The 19,478-nt window shown below is 35.0% G+C and overlaps 1 protein-coding gene across 2 annotated transcripts in view; it reads right to left on the reverse strand.

Annotated features, from left to right (window-relative positions):
• Positions 1-333: 333 nt before the first annotated feature.
• The window catches only part of LOC106879386 (uncharacterized), a 45,954-nt gene continuing 26,809 nt past the window's right edge, over positions 334-19,478 (reverse strand). For both annotated transcript variants that reach the window (XM_052965554.1, XM_052965553.1), the window contains exons 5-14: positions 18,256-18,426; positions 15,287-15,378; positions 13,404-13,630; positions 12,300-12,550; positions 10,017-10,239; positions 9,088-9,177; positions 6,010-6,221; positions 2,789-2,989; positions 2,027-2,201; positions 334-608 (exon numbers count right to left, since the gene is read on the reverse strand). In XM_052965554.1, the coding sequence (XP_052821514.1) occupies positions 508-608; positions 2,027-2,201; positions 2,789-2,989; positions 6,010-6,221; positions 9,088-9,177; positions 10,017-10,239; positions 12,300-12,550; positions 13,404-13,630; positions 15,287-15,378; positions 18,256-18,426 (1,743 nt within the window). In that variant the 3' untranslated portion in view covers positions 334-507. The remainder of the gene's footprint in view (positions 609-2,026; positions 2,202-2,788; positions 2,990-6,009; positions 6,222-9,087; positions 9,178-10,016; positions 10,240-12,299; positions 12,551-13,403; positions 13,631-15,286; positions 15,379-18,255; positions 18,427-19,478) is intronic.

Consider the following 19,478-nt stretch of genomic DNA (forward strand, 5'->3'; position numbering starts at 1 on the left):
ATCTGATTAGTTAGTAACCTGTTGATTTGTTTGTTGTCCAGTGTCCTGTTCACTCAGCTATCTGTGCTGAGTCAGCAAGGTTATGGAAAAATTGGTAATTTTTAAATCAATATCTCAATAAGAGGTTTCCCAGCCTTTTTATTTTGGGGGAACCCTTGAAATGCATTTCATATTTCAGAGACCCCTACATAAAAATTATTTTCATACCCTTATTAATCTTTTTCTTTCTCTTTTGTGATTACTAGAAAATATATGCAGTATTCATCACGTACATTTTTTTGTTTTTGTTTTCTATATTCTTCTGAGCCCAAATGCAACAATAATAGCATGAAATAACAGAAAATATAAGGCATTTAATGATAAAAATATATATTGTTACATATTTTTTTTAGAAGTAAACAGATATAATGAAAAGAAACTTGAAAATTGTGCAAATATAATTTCTTCTGCAATACTTAAAGCGCCCATCTTTTGACATTTTACTTGAAATATGGTAAAAACTGAAGTTTAGTCTTTACCAACAATCTGTACAGATTTCTGGAGGATATTTGAACTAATTTTCCGAGCAGTATTTGGTTGTTGACCTCCAGCATATATAATTAGTTCACCTAGAAAATGAGAAATTAATCTTATTTTACTGAAGTCACAAAAATGGTTACATCACAATAACATAGCAACGTATTGCGCAGCATTTCACCTTGACCAGATGACATCACATCCATCTTATGGTATTCCCCTTTATCATGACAATACACTAATAGATGAGTTTACAATCATTTCTACCAATCCTTAGCCCTCAAATGTCCTCACCAAATCAGTAGAATAATCATTTTCTCTTGGCCTCCTGAATATATGCAGACATTTTAAGTTTGTCCATGTTCCTGACAAGCAGCACTTTGGATAAATGTCTTCTATCACAGCCTTGGATTGACCAAAGCTTTCTTAGTGAAATTTGACAGACAGAAACTGTGTAAATCTGTTAAAGGGACAGTTTCATTTCTCCATGGTAGATATAATATGTCAACCAGTATTACACCACAGACTGGCCCTTGGTTGCATTTAACAGAGTCCACTCTTTGCAAGCAATCAAGCTTCCTAGAAACCCTGAATAAAATCATGGGTGAAACCCTCTCTCCTAGGTACATAGACAGAATGCCGAATGCACTTTTGCCAAGAGACACACTGCTGAATGGACATAAAGTCAAAAATATATACGAAAATTAAAATATTTGATATAATTGCCAAATTGGTGAATTGGTCATTAAGCTATGTAGGTAGGAATGTTTTTTAATTTTCTTTTTTGTGTCTGTTCGGTTTCTTGTCTTTCGGTAAAAGTGCATTCGGCATCTTGCCTGCACATGCTCTCCTATGTCTGAAGCCATTAAAAGCAAGTTGTATAGAAACAACAGCTACAAACATGTTACATAACAATTATTGCATAGCAAAGATATTTACACAAGTTAGACCACCATAGCAACAACAATAAATATATGATTACAAAAGTCCCATAGCAAAAACAAAGATATCCAAGAAAGTCAATAAGTCTGTGATTTTTTAGTATTGGAAGAAAACAGTCAGATATTATAAGAGGAAGATTCAGAACTGTCATGAGAAGTAAACTCAAACATTCAGCACAAATTCCTTGTTTAAAGGGTCTTGTCCAAATATATAGTCTGCCCTTCTAACAGCACATTGATATACCCAACATAGGAGTTTCTACTTTATCACAAGGCCTACTGGAAATAGCAGCCTATTATTCCTCAAATCACATCCTACCATCTTGAAATAAAGGCTCTTCAATGTAACCCTAGATATTAAATAACTGAAAAAATGATTGGATGGTCACAGCTGGAATGTCTTTGGTCATACAACTACTTGATTGGGGTTAAAGAGCAACAACATACCCATCTCTTGTTAAATCAGCAGACCAAATAAACTCTTCTTGTAAGAGAGAAAAGTAGATGTAAAATTAATACATAGCCACATTATTAGTGTGATGATGTATTAAAAATCAGAATTTGCTTACCTTCTTCAACAACAAATCCTCTTTTGCTGTCCCAAACTGCCATTTGATCTGGTTCAATAATGAAATCAATTTTAATTTGTTTCTTAACTTGGATGAAATTACGACTGAATCCAGCTAATTGTAACTTTGGCATAGGTACAGATGAATTGCGCCAGGAAATATAAATTTGGGTAACCTGTAAGAAATATTGATGAAAAGTCTGAAATTATCTATAGCGTTATTGTTATAACAATTATAATCTTCATTGTACCTCAGAAATGTTCATCTCACTTGAGTGACCCTAGATGACAGAAATAGCTACCAGATCACTAGCTCTTCTGAAAAATGTTATATGAAATAAACTAGTAGCCTGTTAGAAGGTTTATCTTACTTCTGTTCAATGCACTAATTAATTATCACTTGGGAGCCTAAAGACAAATTACCTATGTACTTTTGATCAGTATACTCTCAAATTCCTATGACATAAAATATACCATCACCTCAACTTGCCTTCCTTTTCTCATAATGTATTTGATGTATTAACTTTTTTTCTCCCTCTGCCTTTATTTTTTCTGCAGTTATCACTATACAATTATTTAGAAAGGACATCAATCTCATCAATCTCACTGGTCCTTCAGAGACCTACAGCGGTCAAGAATACAGCTCTTTCCTCTACATCAAGCCATTAAAAAAAGACCATCTTATTCACCACCTCCCTTGCACTGAACCTTACATACAAGTTAATGTTGCACATGAAATATTGCAGAATAATAATTTACTCACCTCATCACCATCAAATGGTCCTTTGTTGCCCACAGTGACAGATAAATGGATAAGATTACCAACAGTAATTTTTTCTGGTACATTTAGCTGGGAGTAAAAAAACTCAGAATAAGAAAGACCATATCCAAAAGGATATAATGGTTTTCCATTAAAATAGCGATAAGTTCTACCATCCATGGAATAATTAATCATTGGAGGAACCTGAAACAGAAAAGACACAGATGTAGTATTTCTGAAGGAGAATAACGATGTATTTAATTGCAATAATTAACCCATAGTGTATTACAGGTATTTTTTTCTTTATCAACTCAGGAGGGTTGAAAATCAAAAGTTAATGTCAATAACATCTGGATTCTGATAAACATATGAATCATTCAGTCCAGCACTACCTTTTGTTATGCCATAACCATCTCAACCTTTTTAGGGATATCTATGACTATATTATCTAATATGCTCTTCCATTTTTTTTTAATGAGTAGATGTGATCTGAGGGAGATTTAGCAGCTATCTCTAACATACCACACAACCATATACAGGCACACTTGTTGGATCAATCGGCATTCTATTTTCACCAAAGCTTCCATTCTAAAGATAAGAAATGCAACAACTAAAGAGTATTTCACTGTTGGTTTTGATAGTAATATTTAACACAAGTTACCAGAAAAATCTCCTAAAAAGTAGCACAAAATTTTCAGAAAGTAGTAAACTGTGTTAGAAAGTAAGCCAAAATGAAAACTTTCTAAGTAAATTAAAGTATATATTTTATTCATTTATGTGTTTTTCCATGTTAACATAGGTTAGAGAAATAATATTGTTGAAGCATCGTTTTATAGCTCAATGCACTTCCTGTTATTAATTTTCATTTGTCAAGTAAGGAATTTTTTATTCCACATGTCTTCAAAAGTGCAGACTGCAAACATCAAAGCATCATACAGTCACATGAAACTCGAATTAAATAATTTTAAAAAAGCATAATAGAATGCAAGCATGGGAAGTAGCATAATCCTCAATGTGGCAGCCCTGCTTATAAAAGAATGTTAATGACAAATGTTGTGAAGTAAAAACATCTGGGTTATTTGAGTTGTTGATTGATGTGAATCCACCCTGGAGTTAATTCCCTTTACTAGTACGTGAATTGTTAACGTTCAAAGCAGACAGCAATGTCACACTTGTCTACAAATATTTACTTGATGAAGAATGAACTCCATCGAAGCAATTATTCCCAAAGAAGTTTTGTTTTGTCATTTAACTTGATGTCAGCTCTGATCAAATAGACCTGTGATTAAAGACATAACCATACCATCCTTGTGCTCTTTTTTTTTTAAACCAGAGGGTGTAATCTATAGGAGATCTGGCTGTTATTTCTAGCAGGTGAAGTGACAACATAAGGCATGGCTGAGGGATCAGATGTGTGCTCAAATTTCATGTTTATTTTGCACTTTCAAGATAACACTTTAAATGTTACACTTCACTCACCTATGAAGTAAGTTCTACATTCATATCCTCAGCTTTATCACCATTATCATTGTTGTCATTATTGAAACTTTAGTAGTGTTATTGTCATCATGATCTTCATCATTGCCAATATTGTTGTTGTTGTTAGCACTCCGTCGCTTACGACGTCGAGGGTTCCAGTTGATCTGATCAACGGAACAGCCTGCTCGTGAAATTAACATGCAAGTGGCTCAGCACTCCACAGACGTAGTTCTCAGGGATATTCAGCGTGACACAGTGTGACAAGGCTGACCCTTTGAATTACAGGCACAACAGAAACAGGAAGTAAGAGTGAGAGAAAGTTGTAATGAAAGACTACAGCAGGGTTCGCCACCATCCCCTGCCAGAGCCTCGTGGAGCTTTAGGTGTTTTCGCTCAATAAACACTCACAACGCCCGGTCTGGGAATCGAAACTGCGAGTCCATTGCCCTAACCACTGGGCCATTGCGCCTCCAACTGTTGCCAATATCAACACTGTTATAATCATCATCATCATTGTCATAAACATTGTTTTCATCCTAATCATCATTACCATTATCAAGTGAACTTATTCAGAAGCATTTTTTTTTTTTCAAAGTCATCCTTTCCCTTTTTTAAGATGTTAGTGTATGATATTAAGATTTACCTATTATTTCTAAAAGTTGAGCAACATATACAGGCTCCATCTCTCATTTCACATCTTGACACTCATCTTTGTCTTGCATCATCTTTTTTGTAAAGCCAAATGTCACCAAATTTAAACTTTGCTATTTTTTCTCCTTTCCAAGGAGTTGTTGTGGCATAAGAGTGCTTCACTTTCCAACATACTCCATTTTATCACTAACAAACGTTATCTTAATACATCATATAACCAGTACAGTTGCCACTCACGCATCCATCAGCTTTGTCTCTAAGGTTCAAGTTATTATCTCACACTAGTTTATGTTACATAAAAGAGAGATTATATTAATCCAGCCTTTCATGTTTTGCAATTACGAAGCTTCACATGCTATACACATGGTTCATACAGTCTGCATGAAGAAAGAAACCATTTGTCACTAACGTCATCATCATCATTTGATGTCTCTGTTTTCCATGCTGGCATGGGTTGGATGATTTGACAGGAGCTAATCAGTTTGACAGGAGCTGCCCAGGCTCCATGTCTATTTTGGCATGGTTTCTATGACTGGATGCCCTTTCTAACACCAATCACTTTACAGAGTGTACTGGGTGCTTTTACATGGCACTGGCACCCATGAGCTCACAAGATTAGGGACACTGAGCTGAAGAAGGATGCAGGGGACATGCTTGTAAGCAAGGACAACCAAGTATTTACTTAGCTTGACGTGCCTTCTCAAGCACAGTAAACCACCTGATTTTCTTAACATAGTAGTCTCGTTAAAGACATGATACTTTAGTCTTATCAAGGACATGACAACCCCTCTATTGACAGTGCTTGATAAATACACCCAGTCTATTCTGTAAATTGGTTGGTGTAAGGAGGTGTTTTCAACTGTAGAAACTATGGCTAAAATAGAAGAAACATTGTCCTCTAGTCTGACTAGGAGGGCAGTAAATCTGGGTAAGAACTAACAGAGTTCATGACAACACATTTAAACCATACAAGCAAATAAAATAGATATAAAATGATAAATGAACAACAGAAGAAAATAGGAGTAATAGAACTTGAACCAGAAACTCAGTTGTTGCTGTAGTCATACTGAGGATATGATAAAAAATAAACTTACTTGATGCATGGATGCAGGCCAAGTGATTGTCAGGCGTCCTGCTGGATTAGAATCTGTTCCATTATGAGTGAGTATGTTGTAAATGGCTTGTCCACTAGTTTGTGCAGGAAAGAAACATTGAATTATGGCTGATACAAAAGGACTTTTATCAGCCCAAGAAACATCTAGGGGTCCAGCACTAAATAGCAGCACCACAAGTTGAGAGTAGTTGGCTTTTTCAAAAGAGAAAAGAACAAATTTTTTTTATACTTTATGAAGAATTTATACAAATTCTAATGTCTACAGAAAAGTTAATTGATTTGGTATCAAAGTGTACATTTTACAATATATTCTATATTGTTGTTATTTGTCACTTACAATGTCTTCAAATTCCAGCACAAAAGATGCTTAACTTTATCCTGTAAGCAAATTTGGATAAATTAATATACTCTGGGAAGATGCGTCTACAGCTGGTCATAGAGAGAGAAAAAATTAATTTAAAATACAAGTACTCTCATCTGCCTATAGATTACAAACCTGTCCAAATTTCCTAACTTCACTAAATATCTTTGCCAACACAGACCACTACTAGTTTCCTTGAACTCTGGTGTTTCAAATGTTCTGTGAGGTCTTACTATTGTTGGAGGGTAGTCTAGAGGAGAAGGGTAGATATTAACAGTCATTATCAATACAAATGTAACAAAAGTGATATGTAACACAAGTGATTTCAAAAATTCAGTCTTTGACCAAACAACAGTACTAAGAACATTAATGATTTCTTATAGAAGCAGAATATCACTAATTTGTATGAAAGAGGTACAGCCAATTGAGTTGATTCCAGTAACATGTCTTAAACTGCTATTATCAACCACTGTATGGGTGAAATAAAATGTGATCTATGTGCTACTGCTTCTGATGAAGATAATAATTCTTTCTATTTTAGACACAAGGCCTGGAATTTTGGTGGAAGGGGGCTAGTTGACTACATCAACCTCAATGCTCAAATTTTACTCCAAAGGATGAAAGGCAAAGTGAACATGAGAGGAATTTGAACTCAGAACATAAAGATAGGTGTTGCTAAGCATTTTGTCTGGCAAGCTAACAATTCTACCTAAATACAAGGCCTAAAATTCAAAGCATCAAATTTAGATGGCAAAAAGTTTGAAAGTAGTTTCGTTGGTCATGGTATCATGACTGCCTGGGTTATAGCAGATACATAGCAGATAGCCTTCAACCTCTTTTCTGTTTCATCCAACAGGATTTTAACCCAATGTAATATGAATTATTACTTATAGCTGCATTTGCATTCAAGATATATTGTAAACAGAAGAGTAAGTGTTTGCCAACAGACAAATTTATTATTAAACTGTTGGCTTCTGTGTGTTCAGGTATGTCTTATTCTTTTTTTTTTTTCTTCAAATGTTTCTGTTAGTCAAAATATTTTGTTTTTCTTTTCTGTTTGTCTTTTTTTAATTGTGTAGAATTTCTTTTGAAGTGGTAAATGCTGCTTCCATCTTTGTGACAACTTCCTCCAACTGCCATGTCAGAGAATACCATACTTAGTGAATATTCTTTAATTAAAATTTGCTAACAGCACAAAAAAAAAAAAGATACAAGGTCTTTTTATCCTCTAAAAAATAAATTCACAAAACTCCATGACTTTTATACGTAATGGGTTTCCGTAAACATAACACAAAAACTATCCAGTTCATTAAGGAATTCAATGTTACTTATTGAATTAGCAACTCCAAATAATAATGATAATGGTTTCTTATGTCAGCACAGGGACAGAAATTTTGAGGAGTAGAGTGTAGTAAGTACTATCAGCCCTTGAAACTTGGCTGATACTTTATTTTATTAACCTCAAAAGGATAAAAGGCAAAGTTGACCTCAATAGGATTTGAACTCAGACTGTAAAAGGTCTAAAGAAATATCACAATGCATTTACTCCAACTCTAACAATTCTGCCAACCCACTATAATAATAATAATAATAACAATAATAATAATCCTTTCTACTAAAGGCACAAGGCCTAAAATTTGGTGGGAGAGGACTAGTTGATTACATCAACCCCAGTGTTTCACTGGTACTTAATTTATCAACCCCAAAAGAATGAAAGGCAAAGTCAACCTTGGCAGAATTTGAATTCAGAAGATAGAGATAGATGAAATGCCACTAAGCATTTGGCCCAGCGTGCAAACGATTGGTCTAGCTCACTGCCTGAATAATAATAATAATAATAATAATAATAATCTTTTCTACTATAGGCACAAGACCTGAAATTTGGGAGGAGGGGTTAGTCGATTACACTGACCCCAGTATTTCACTGGTACTCAATTTATTGGCCCTAAAGGATGAAAGGCAAAGTCAACCTTGGCGGAATTTGAACTCAGAACGTAGTGGCAGACAAAATACTCCTAAACTTTACACCTGGCATGCTAATGATTCTGCCAGCTCACCACTTAATAATAATAATAATGATGATGATAATAATAATTTTACAATTAGTTTTTTTTTTCTGGTACCAATTGTTTTACAACCTGTTTTCCATACAAAAATAATCTAAATATTAATGGAGTTTCTAAGGACCAAACACAACATTTTGAAGAAATATATCATAACAGATCAGTTAAGAGGCTGATGTTGCATTTACTTGATCTTTAACCTCTAGTTAACACTTTAAAGTTTTCTTCACTAAAATGTCATAGTGACTCCTCTAAAGAGCTAGAACAGAAACAGTCTTCAAATCAATGTAAGTAATAATGTAAAGAATAAAACAGCTGTAGCAATCTAAGATGACATACCAACACAATGCTCTCTCAATTATTTAATTTCTAACTTGTCTAATCCCTCACTTTATAAAACATTTAATACAATGTTGGCAACATCATTTTCCAAAACCACATCATTTGTATATAACTTAACAAAGTTACTACAAATGTTTGAAGACATCAAGAGCCACAAAGTGCAGCCGTCGTACAAAGATGTAGTAATGTGATGCAGATAGATATGAAAATATTCAAATGAAAGCTTGGCAAAATATAATTTAGAAATATGAAAATATTAACTGCAAAGAAAATGGTCCTTGTGGAGATTTACCAAATTTGACAGCATCTTGAAGCAACTGCAACTGTTTTCCAGGTAGATCAAGGTTTTTCCTATCAAATCCTTCTCGCTCCAGTTGTTTACCTAAAACAGAAATCCAATTCTCTGAGACTAAATATTAACAATTAGGATAAGGTGATGTACTACTGACAATAAAATCATTTGTTGGGTGGAAGCTGCTGTAACAGTTGTAACCAACCATGATGCAAGGTTTCAGTCTGCCAAGTTGAAAAAAAGAGCCACCTACAGTTTGTTGCTGAGTGGTTAACAGTTATAAGACTTTCATCTCCAACAATATTTAAATGTCTAAATTAGAAAAATCAATCTCATCTATGTTATCATAGAAAGAATGATAATCACAAAGCAGAAATAAAAAGAGAAAACAAATGCAAAACCAGGATTTAAGCAATATCAGTTTGGAAGAAATGAAATAACTCAGATATGTTCCAGCCTCAAATCCAATGGTATACTATCTTATTCTTCCTCTTCTCTCTCTCATATATATATATATATATATATATCTTCTTCTAGTGCTATCATACTGGCTTCTACTCCTTGGAGCCTTCTGACCTCATACCACCCTGACTGAAGCACTTTCAACTCACTTGTCTCTCTGCCTCTCTTCACACCCATGTTGTATCCAAACATTCTATCCCTGAACTAAACAGAACCTCCTAGTTCTTCCTTCTCAAAATGTCATCTATCTTGAACACCTCCCTGCCCATATCCTTTTTGCAGGTAACAGCATGCCACATTTTAACCAGAACATTAACAGTATCTGTCTCACCAACCTCAAAGCTTACAAGGGTCACAAGCACTACCTTTTCTTTCAGGCTCAACAAGCAAAAAAAATATATAAATAAATTATGTGCAAAAACTATTTTTAAGAAAAACAAGGCCAAAAAAACTGAAATAAAACTCACCAGTACCAAGACAAACAATAACCAGTTGTGAAGATGAGACTGCATGTTCAATTTCAGAAGCATTGTAGGAAGTGCATTTATTTTCTTTACAACCAGCTGCATAGTTAACAGACTCAGCTAAAGCCTGTAAACCTTGAAGTGGAGTAGTTGTATATTTTGGATCAATTGTTGCACTATAATCACCAAACAACTGATCTGTATTGTTAGCCATTGGACCAACAACCTGGAAACATAATATGTAATAGACATAGCACAAATTTAGAGGACTGTTATAAACTTGTAAGAATGTAATATTTATCAAAGAGAAAAAACACTTCTTTTGCATTACAACTTGTGAACAATGTCATTCGTTACAGATTATTAAATGGGACAAATACTGGTTCATTGAAGTTCGGGTACCAGAGACACTAGAAGTGTCTGTGTAACTCAATGTTGAACAAATATCAACAGGAGATGTCTTCAAAGCAGACTGGTTTTTAGAGTTTTCTTTTTTTTTACTAATGTTTACATTCTTTACTTATATACAAAGGTAAAAGACACACATATGCACACACATATACATATACAATCATTATCATCATTTAATATCCACTTCTCCATACTTGCATGGGTAAGATAAAATTTATTTGAGGCAGATTTTCCAAAATTGAACACCTTCCCTGTTGCCAACCCTCACCTGTTTTCATGCAAGATAATATTTCTCCATGAATAGACAAGGCCTTGCAGAATACTGGAAATTAACAACATTAATTATATGAGTGACAACCATTTTATAATTATTATGCTGTATCAAAACAAGGAGACACAAACACACACATGCACATATATGACAGGCTTATTTCAATTTCCATCAAATAATCTACTCACAAAGCTTTGGTTAGTCCAGGGCAATAGCAGAAGACACTTGCTCAAGATGTCATGTAGTGGGACTGAACTCAAGACCAAGTGGTTGGGAAGCAACTCTTTACCACACACACATATATAGGACTCTGTGTATGTGTGTGTGTGTGAGAGAGAGAGAGAGAGAGAACAAGAAGCTTGCTTCCCATCCTCATTGTCTTAGGTTCATGGCACCTGGGGCAAGTATCCTCAACTATAGTCCCAGGCTGACCAAAGCCTTGTGAGTGAATTTGATAGGCAGAAGATCTGTTGTGTGGTATACATGTATGTAAAAATGTTTGTGCCTCATTAGATAGATTGAAAGATATATATATATATATATATATATATATATATATATATATATATATATATATATATATATATATATATAACTTCTGTTACTTAGGGTGATTTAATTAGCTGGTGGGTGGGGATTTTATGAAATGTAGAAGCCAGATTAAGACTAAGCTGGAGAAAGTTCTGGGAGTTATTACTTCTGTTCATGACACACATTTTCTCTCACAGTTCAAGGCAGAGTATCTGATGTTTGTGTATAAGTTGCAACACTACACAATAAAATTAAATCTGAAAGCATATTGCTAGGAAGCAAACTTCTCGACCACTATATACATATATATGTATATAAAGGACGGATGAACATAGAATAGGTCCATGACTATCTAGCAATAGCATAAGTCCTCAATAATTCTAGCTTGGTACCCAGCATACTGGAAGACCACTGGGAGTGAGGCATCCCTCCGTTTTTGCTAAAACATATCTCCAGAAGGTCCCTTAGATATAAAACCAGATATGCAGGGAATGGCAATAGCTGCTTAGGAAATGTTTTGCTTGTGCTTGAGATCACATTCCTGAGCCTCTAAGCCCATATAGACACAGGATATCCTACTCTGGCATGTCTCTGGATCATGTCAATAAAATGGATGGGGGTCAGTAAGGGATTGTATTATGTATTTTCTTTATTGGACCTAAAATTAAAAAACATATACATACACACACATACACAAATATGTATCTCGTAGAAAGGCAGCTAAACACAAGGAGACTTAATGCATACACTTACACAGAATACAAAATATAGAGTATTGAATAAACAATACAAAATAAGCAAAAGATGTTATATAATAATCTTATCTTGACAGCTTTTTACAGGCAAAACATTCTTCCTCTGACTAAGCCATTAAAAAATAATTCATTCCCTGATATTTTCTATTCTTTTACAAGTTGTAAACAAACCTTTGTATACAAGCACACACACACATGCACACACACATGCACAAAAGCTAAGAATACTGCTTCTCCATCTCAAACTAAGCTTCTTTCTTAATTCTTTCAGTTAAAAAAATAAAGAAAATACAAAATATAAAACACTTTGTACTCAACTGCAATTTTTTTAAAGCGTCTTCTGAGAGGTAATATGTTGTATGAATTTTTTAAAAGTACAAAAGTTTGCATCGCAGCTTTCAAAGACAGACGACGGTGTTTAGGACTTTGAATGAGGGAGAGATTTAAACTGGAATAAGGATTCGTTGATGGCGGGTCAAATTCTCCAAGCTTCATTCGAGTGTAAAAGAGAGGTTTGACTCTTTCAAGTAGAGTTTCCTTGGTAACCAATCCTTGGTTGAGAGCACCAGCTAAAATATAAATACAATGGTAAAATATATATTAAACAGTGTTTGATCTACATAAATTTCTTACTTTTTAACTTTTATTAAATGATATGTTAAAATGAAACCAACTAAATACCTCCTAGTGAAAACAAACCAGATCTTTCATTCTTTTGACACTAACTCATCCAAGACTACCCTGGGTTCTATGATACAAACTTTTTGTTTTAAACTGATCTCAATTAAAACCATTCATTATTAAAATTTCATATTAATTTATGTTCCAAATACCAGATTACTAATGGCAAAGTTATTTTACTCAATTATAAACAGAAATGAAAGCAGTGAATTTAAAAATTGATATGGTAACAAAAGGGTTAAAAATTTTAAAAAGGAATTTAACTCAGTATATTTGTTATTGTTATCTCTGATATTCGATGTTCTATCTACATTGCCATAACCATCTATAACACATTGATTTTCTACATATCAAATTATCCTAATCATAGAATTGTGATTTTGACTTCAATTTCACCAGCTTTGAACACTGATCTCAACAACTGCACCAACAAATAATTTTCAGTAGATACTAACTCAGGACATTCCCTCAATCACATTAAACAACATTACTGAGAGAATATGTATAGTTCAATCAATACCAAAACTAATGTGGCCCAATAAGGTAGAAACCATGATCCTTTGACTGCATAACTTTTATGTTTTCTGTATGTGTTATAACTTCAACATTGTTTTAGAATAAAGCTAAAAACACTTTTTGATATGAAATAAGAATGAAATAAAAAAATGGAAGAAAGAAAAGTAAAACTAGAGAAGGGAGAAAAAATTTTAAAAATTGAAACAATTATAGTAAATTCTTTACCAAGGCTATAAAAGAATGGTTGTTTTAATGCTGGTGATAACTCAAGGTTACAACCAGCATTAACACTGGCAGCAGCAATTTCCACAGCAGTTGTTTTATACATATGCCATATCAACATATATTCAATAGCACCTTCATCACTGATTACATATCCTTTGAAACCCCATTCTTTACGTAAAATATCGGTCAACAATCTTTTGTGGGCACATGCAGGGATACCATTTACACTACAACAGGAAAAAGAAGATACAAAGAGAGATTTATATAGATGATATATCATAATGTTCAAAATTTAGAAAACATAACTTATATATATATATATATATATATATATATATATATATATAATGTTAGAATCTATAAATTTAATGTAAAATAAAGTTAAACATCGAGAAATTATAATATACAGATTATATAATGGTTACAATTATTAAACTAAATTATATATCATAAATACATATCATAAATGTAACATATAATACAATATGAAACTATAGACTTATAAAATTATCAAATAATTATATTATAAATATATAGTATATATATATAATACAATATATAAAATATTCTAAATATGATACAAAATATTCAATTATAACACACAGGCATTGCTGTGTGATAAGAAGCTTCCTTCCCAACCACATGGTTTCAAGTTTAGTCCCGCTGCAATGGCACTTAGGGCAAGTATCTTCTACTATAGCACCAAGTTAATCAAAGCCTTGAGAAAGGATTTGGTACACAGAAACAGAAAGCAGACCATCATATATAGATGTGTGTATCTTTGTATTTGTACTCCTACAGCTTGACAACCATGTTGGTTTCTTCGCATACCCATAATTTAGTGTCCCAGCATGACCAGTGACTGAAACAAGTAAAAGATAAAACCATAAATTTACCAGTTGATATTTAGGGGACATTTCAGTCTGAGAAGGAAGCGGCAGTGCCCACATCCTTCAGAGGTCCACTCAGGATCTGATAACTTACAATACAAAATTCAACTATTGATGTGTTTAGAAGACACGAACCTCACTGGATGTAAATACCATCACTCTCATTTATCAGCTGGAACTCCAGGTGGCCAGGAGTTGGGTGGGTCATATAACACCTTGCAGCTTTTTGTATCATAATAGTTCCACTATGGCTTGTAGAGTCAACATCATCTCCTTTTGTTATTTCCTGCCTCTTTTGGTTCACATGATTTTTACAGATGGATGCACTTCCAATTGCCACCCACTGCACAGCATGGACTGTGTGCATTTTATCATGCCACCAGTATCTGCAGCATTATTTAACATTCACTTTTCCATGACTGCATGGGTTAGATGAAATTGGTTGAGGCAGATTTTCTATAGCCAAGTACCCTTCCTATCACTTTTTTCCAAGCAATGGTCATATTTCCTATAGCCAAATATGATTTCCATGGGAGACTGGAAACAAACAACATCACTTGTATGATCATGATGCTTGCTAGCAACCATAAAAAGTTACATGTAACAGACTTCTTTCAGTTACCATCTACCAAATCTGTTCACAAGGCTTTGGTCAGCCCTGGACAGTAGTAGACAACACCTGCCATAACTTCCACACAGTGTAACTGAACCCAAGACCACATGCTTGGGAATCAAGCTTTGCAACCACATAGCCACACCTGTACCGTCAAGCATATGGTAACTTGATCTGCTTAAAACAGCTGCCAAATTTCCCTCATATCACATTCATTTTTAAAAAGAAAGAACACATTAGATAATGCAGTTCTAAGTATACTGTGTCTAAAGAAGATAGGATAATCATAGCTGGGATATTTGTGATCATAGGTCTGCCCAATCAGACTGACCTAGGGCTAAAAAAACAACAACACAGTGTTAGAGTACCAATACACTAACCTGTTGTAACTACACATTATGTTATATGTTCCAGCTTCAACACACTTCTTGAAAGCAGGAAGGTAAGTAAGACGAAGATCTCGCTCTGGAACCTAATGATAAAAATAATAATAATGGCTTCAAACTTTGGTACAGGACCAGCAGTTTTTGTGGTGAGGGAATTAGTCGATTACATCAACCCCCAGTAATTGACTAGTACTTATTTTATCAAACTTAAAAGGGTGAAAGACAAAGTCAACCTCAGCAAAATTTGAGCTTGGAACATAAAACTGGAAGAATGCTACTAAGCATTTCGTCTGGTATGTTAACAATTCTACCTGCTCACCACCTTTTTATTGTTATTAATAATAATAATGATAATAATATGTTAATAATTCTTCCAGCTCATTCTGCATGCTAACAATTCTGCCAGCTCATTGCCTTAATAATGATGATCATCATCATAATAATAGTCCTCTCTACTATAGGCACAAGGCCTTAAGTTTTTTTTGCAGGGGTGGTTAAGTTGATTACATCAACCCCAGTGTGTAACTGGTACTTGCTTCATCGACCCCAAAAGGATGAAAGATGACCATGGCAGAATTTGAACTCAGAACATAAGGACAGATGAATGCCGCTAAGCATTTTGCCTGACGTGCTAACAATTCTGCCAGCTCACCACCTTAATTAAAAATAGAAGTAACACTAATTACAGGAAAAAAATCTACTTGAGCTCACTAGCAATACTGGTCTCAAATATTGGCACAAGGCCAACAATTGTGGGAGGTGGGAGTTAGTCAATTACATCGATCCCAGTGCTCAAATGGTACTTATTTCATTGACTCTGAAAGGACAAAAGTCGACCTCAGCAGAATTTGAACTCAGAACATAAAGACAGATGAAATGCTGCTAAGCATTTTCCTTGCCATGCTAATGATTCTGCCAGCTTGCAGCCTTAAGAAGGAGTAGGAGGAGAGAGAGAGAGAGAGAGAGAGAGAGAGGGAGGAGATAGCATGGTGCCAATGCACATGCCACATGCATTTCTTTTTCTCAAACCTAGCCCTACGACTTTCACAATTCTTTTTCTTTAATGACCCTCTCCCCACAGCCTCTCTGAATCTTCATAACCCTCATGGCTTTGCCTGTTCCTTGCTCCCTTCCTCCCACACCGTCACAATATATTCATCCTCATAACATGAGAGAGCACCTACTGAAACCAGTCCCTCTCTTTTTCTCACTAACCCCGACACTATCCACCCCCACCCCACCGTCTCTTTTATACCCACCAATCAACAATGTCTACGCTGATACTTTCTCCACTATTATAGTCATACAACTCATCATACCACCTGGAATAATTGCACGTGAAGATAAACACTTGAGTGCTTCATAAATCTTCCCACCTTCTAAGAACTCACATTCTTAATAAGTACTTTCTGATGTCTGGCATTGACTGTTAGCTTGAAGAAAATAAAAACAACAAAAATGGAATGAAATAATAATTCTTTCTAACTTAGGCAGAAAGCCAGGATTTTTTTATGGGAAAGAGTTTAGTTGATATTATTAACCCAGAACGTGACTGGTACTTCTTTTTGTTACCATCCAAATGGATGAAAGACTATTTACTTTGTATCAAATTTTACTCCCGCCACAAACAAGTAGAAGACAAGAGTTCCACAGGCTGTGTGACTAAGAAGCTTGCTTCTTGTCCATGTGGCCTCGAGTTCAGTCCCACTGTGCAGCACCTTGGGCAAGGGCATTCTACTACAGCTTAATGAGTGGATTTCGTAGATAGACACTAAAAGAGGTTAATCACAAATGTGTATATATCTGTGTGTGTGTGTGTGTGTGTGTGTGTTTGCATGCACCTTTGTTTTGACATGAAGTAAAGAGTGCAAATAAGCATCACCAGAATCATCATCATCATGATCATCCTTTAACGTCCGTTTTCCATGCTGGCATGGGTTGAACAGTTTGACCAAAGCTGGCAAGCAGGAAAGCTGCACCAAGTTCCGAGCTGATTTGGCTTGGTTTCAACAGCTGGATGCCCTTCCTGATGCCAACCACTTTACAATGGGTGCTGGGTGCTTTTAACGTGGCACTGGCACAGGACTCTTGCAGATCAATCCTTTTCTTCAGTGAGAACAGCATTAACGCTTCTGCTGTGGAGGACAGGTCTCCATGAGTACAGCTAAGCGCCATCATATAAGTGATGTTGTTCATTTCCAGCCTTCCATGAAAAATGTGTGCGGCCATGTTGAAATGTTGCCTTGCTTGGAAACAAGTGAGGGTTGGCAGCTGGAAAGGCATCCAGTTGTGGAAAACCTACCTCAACAAATTCCATCTGATCAATGGAAGCATGAAAAAATTAACATTAAACAATGATGTTCCAGCATCTGAAAAATATATCTAAAAGCATCAAAGGGAAAATTTCAGCCAATATTTACTAAGTGTTCAGTATGTAATCATCTGTACTAACAAGTGATCATCTGACAAAGATCTAAAAAAAACACTAGAAAAGAAATTACACTGATTGTAAAGTTAAGGTACTCTGCTCCAAGTCAATGTAACCAAAAGTTCAGATCTTGCAACAGTCATTATGTGGTATCTTAATAAGGTACCTAATAGTATTTATTCTAGTTTTCCTAACTGAACATAAAGAAACAAGTTCCAGTGTTACTTCATTGTTAAGTGTTTAGAATTAAGGAAAGCAACCAGCAGTAAAAACAAGTGTTATATACAAAAAAGAAAAGAAAATGAATAAAAAACTCTTCATTCATGCAAAAATGAGAAAAATGGAGAAAAGTTTAAAAAGGAAAAAGTGAGGGTTATTTTAGCAATATATGTATCAGGGTACAATATACAACTGCTTCTGAAAATATACAGTAGTCAACAATGAGAAGAAGGGGGCCAAGGGAATTTTCCTAGGTAGAATCTAAGTATTTTAACTAGTATTTAGTAGAGGAAATTATTGACAATAAAGGATTTACTTTAGCATTAAATCCAAGTCGAGATACAGGAACATTTTCTGGTCCAGAATAAGCATCAAAATGTTTACAACCTGAACTGGCTCTGATGTAACGTGGATGATTGCCTTGAAGACCTTGCACATAGCTGGTGGCATAACTGCCGGTCAAGTAGGGATCTTCACCATAGGTTTCCTGTAAAAGCAATAACACTGAAATGTAGTTAAATGTGAGCAAACAAAATAAATGTCAGGTAATATGTTGAATTAAGATGGGAAAGCCCACAAGCGTTAATCTTCAACAATACTCTTGTTTGCCTTTCAGGAAAATATTATACACACACATACAAGGTTTGATCAATAAATATCCAGACTGTTGCGATAGTAATGAAGCTAAAGCATGCAGAATGAAGCCACTTGGCAGAGATTGACCTTGAACTCTGTGCATACACACTAAGTCTTAATGTTCTAGCTCACTTCCGCTGTTTACATCAGTGCTTGGAAGGAAGGCGTGTAGTGTGTAATTGTCACATTGACCATGACAGAGAGGCCTATGCAAAGTTGCAGAAAGTGTATGGAGAGGAGTGTATGAGCTGCACACAAGTGTATAAGTGGTTCAGATGTTTCCAAGATGGCCAAAATAATATCAATATTGATGAACGTTCTGGGAGACCTGCAACCAGCAGAAGTAAGAAAACCATCACAGATGTGTGAGCAGCCGTGAGGGGAAATCATCAAATCACCAGCCATGACTTATCAGAGGATGTGCAGATTAGTTATGGTTCAGTTCAGTCCATTATCAATGAAGATTTAGGTATGAGACACGTGTCTGCCAAGTTTGTTCCAAATCAAGATCTCCTTGATTGTGTCTAGAACAATGATAACCTGTTGAAAACTTTGCATAGGCCTCTGAGCAGGTATTGCCAAGCTTTTGGCAAAATTTGATGCAGATGCTCTGCTCAACTTTCACTGTCATGATCAATGCAATGATCATGCATTATATATCTTCTTTCCAAGCACTGCTATAAACAGCAGAAGTGAGCTAGAATGTTAAAACTTAGTGTGCATGCACAGCAGAACTCAAGGTAAATCTATGCCAAGTGGCATTACTCTGTATGCTTTAGCTTCATTAGTATGGCAACAGTCCGGATACTTATTGATCAGACTATGTATGATATATGAAAGAAAATGTTGCATACAGGTGCACTACAACATATATACATATATATATATATATATATATATATA

The sequence above is a fragment of the Octopus bimaculoides genome, chromosome 2 (assembly GCF_001194135.2).
Source record: "Octopus bimaculoides isolate UCB-OBI-ISO-001 chromosome 2, ASM119413v2, whole genome shotgun sequence".
In the NCBI taxonomy this organism is placed as follows: domain Eukaryota; kingdom Metazoa; phylum Mollusca; class Cephalopoda; order Octopoda; family Octopodidae; genus Octopus; species Octopus bimaculoides.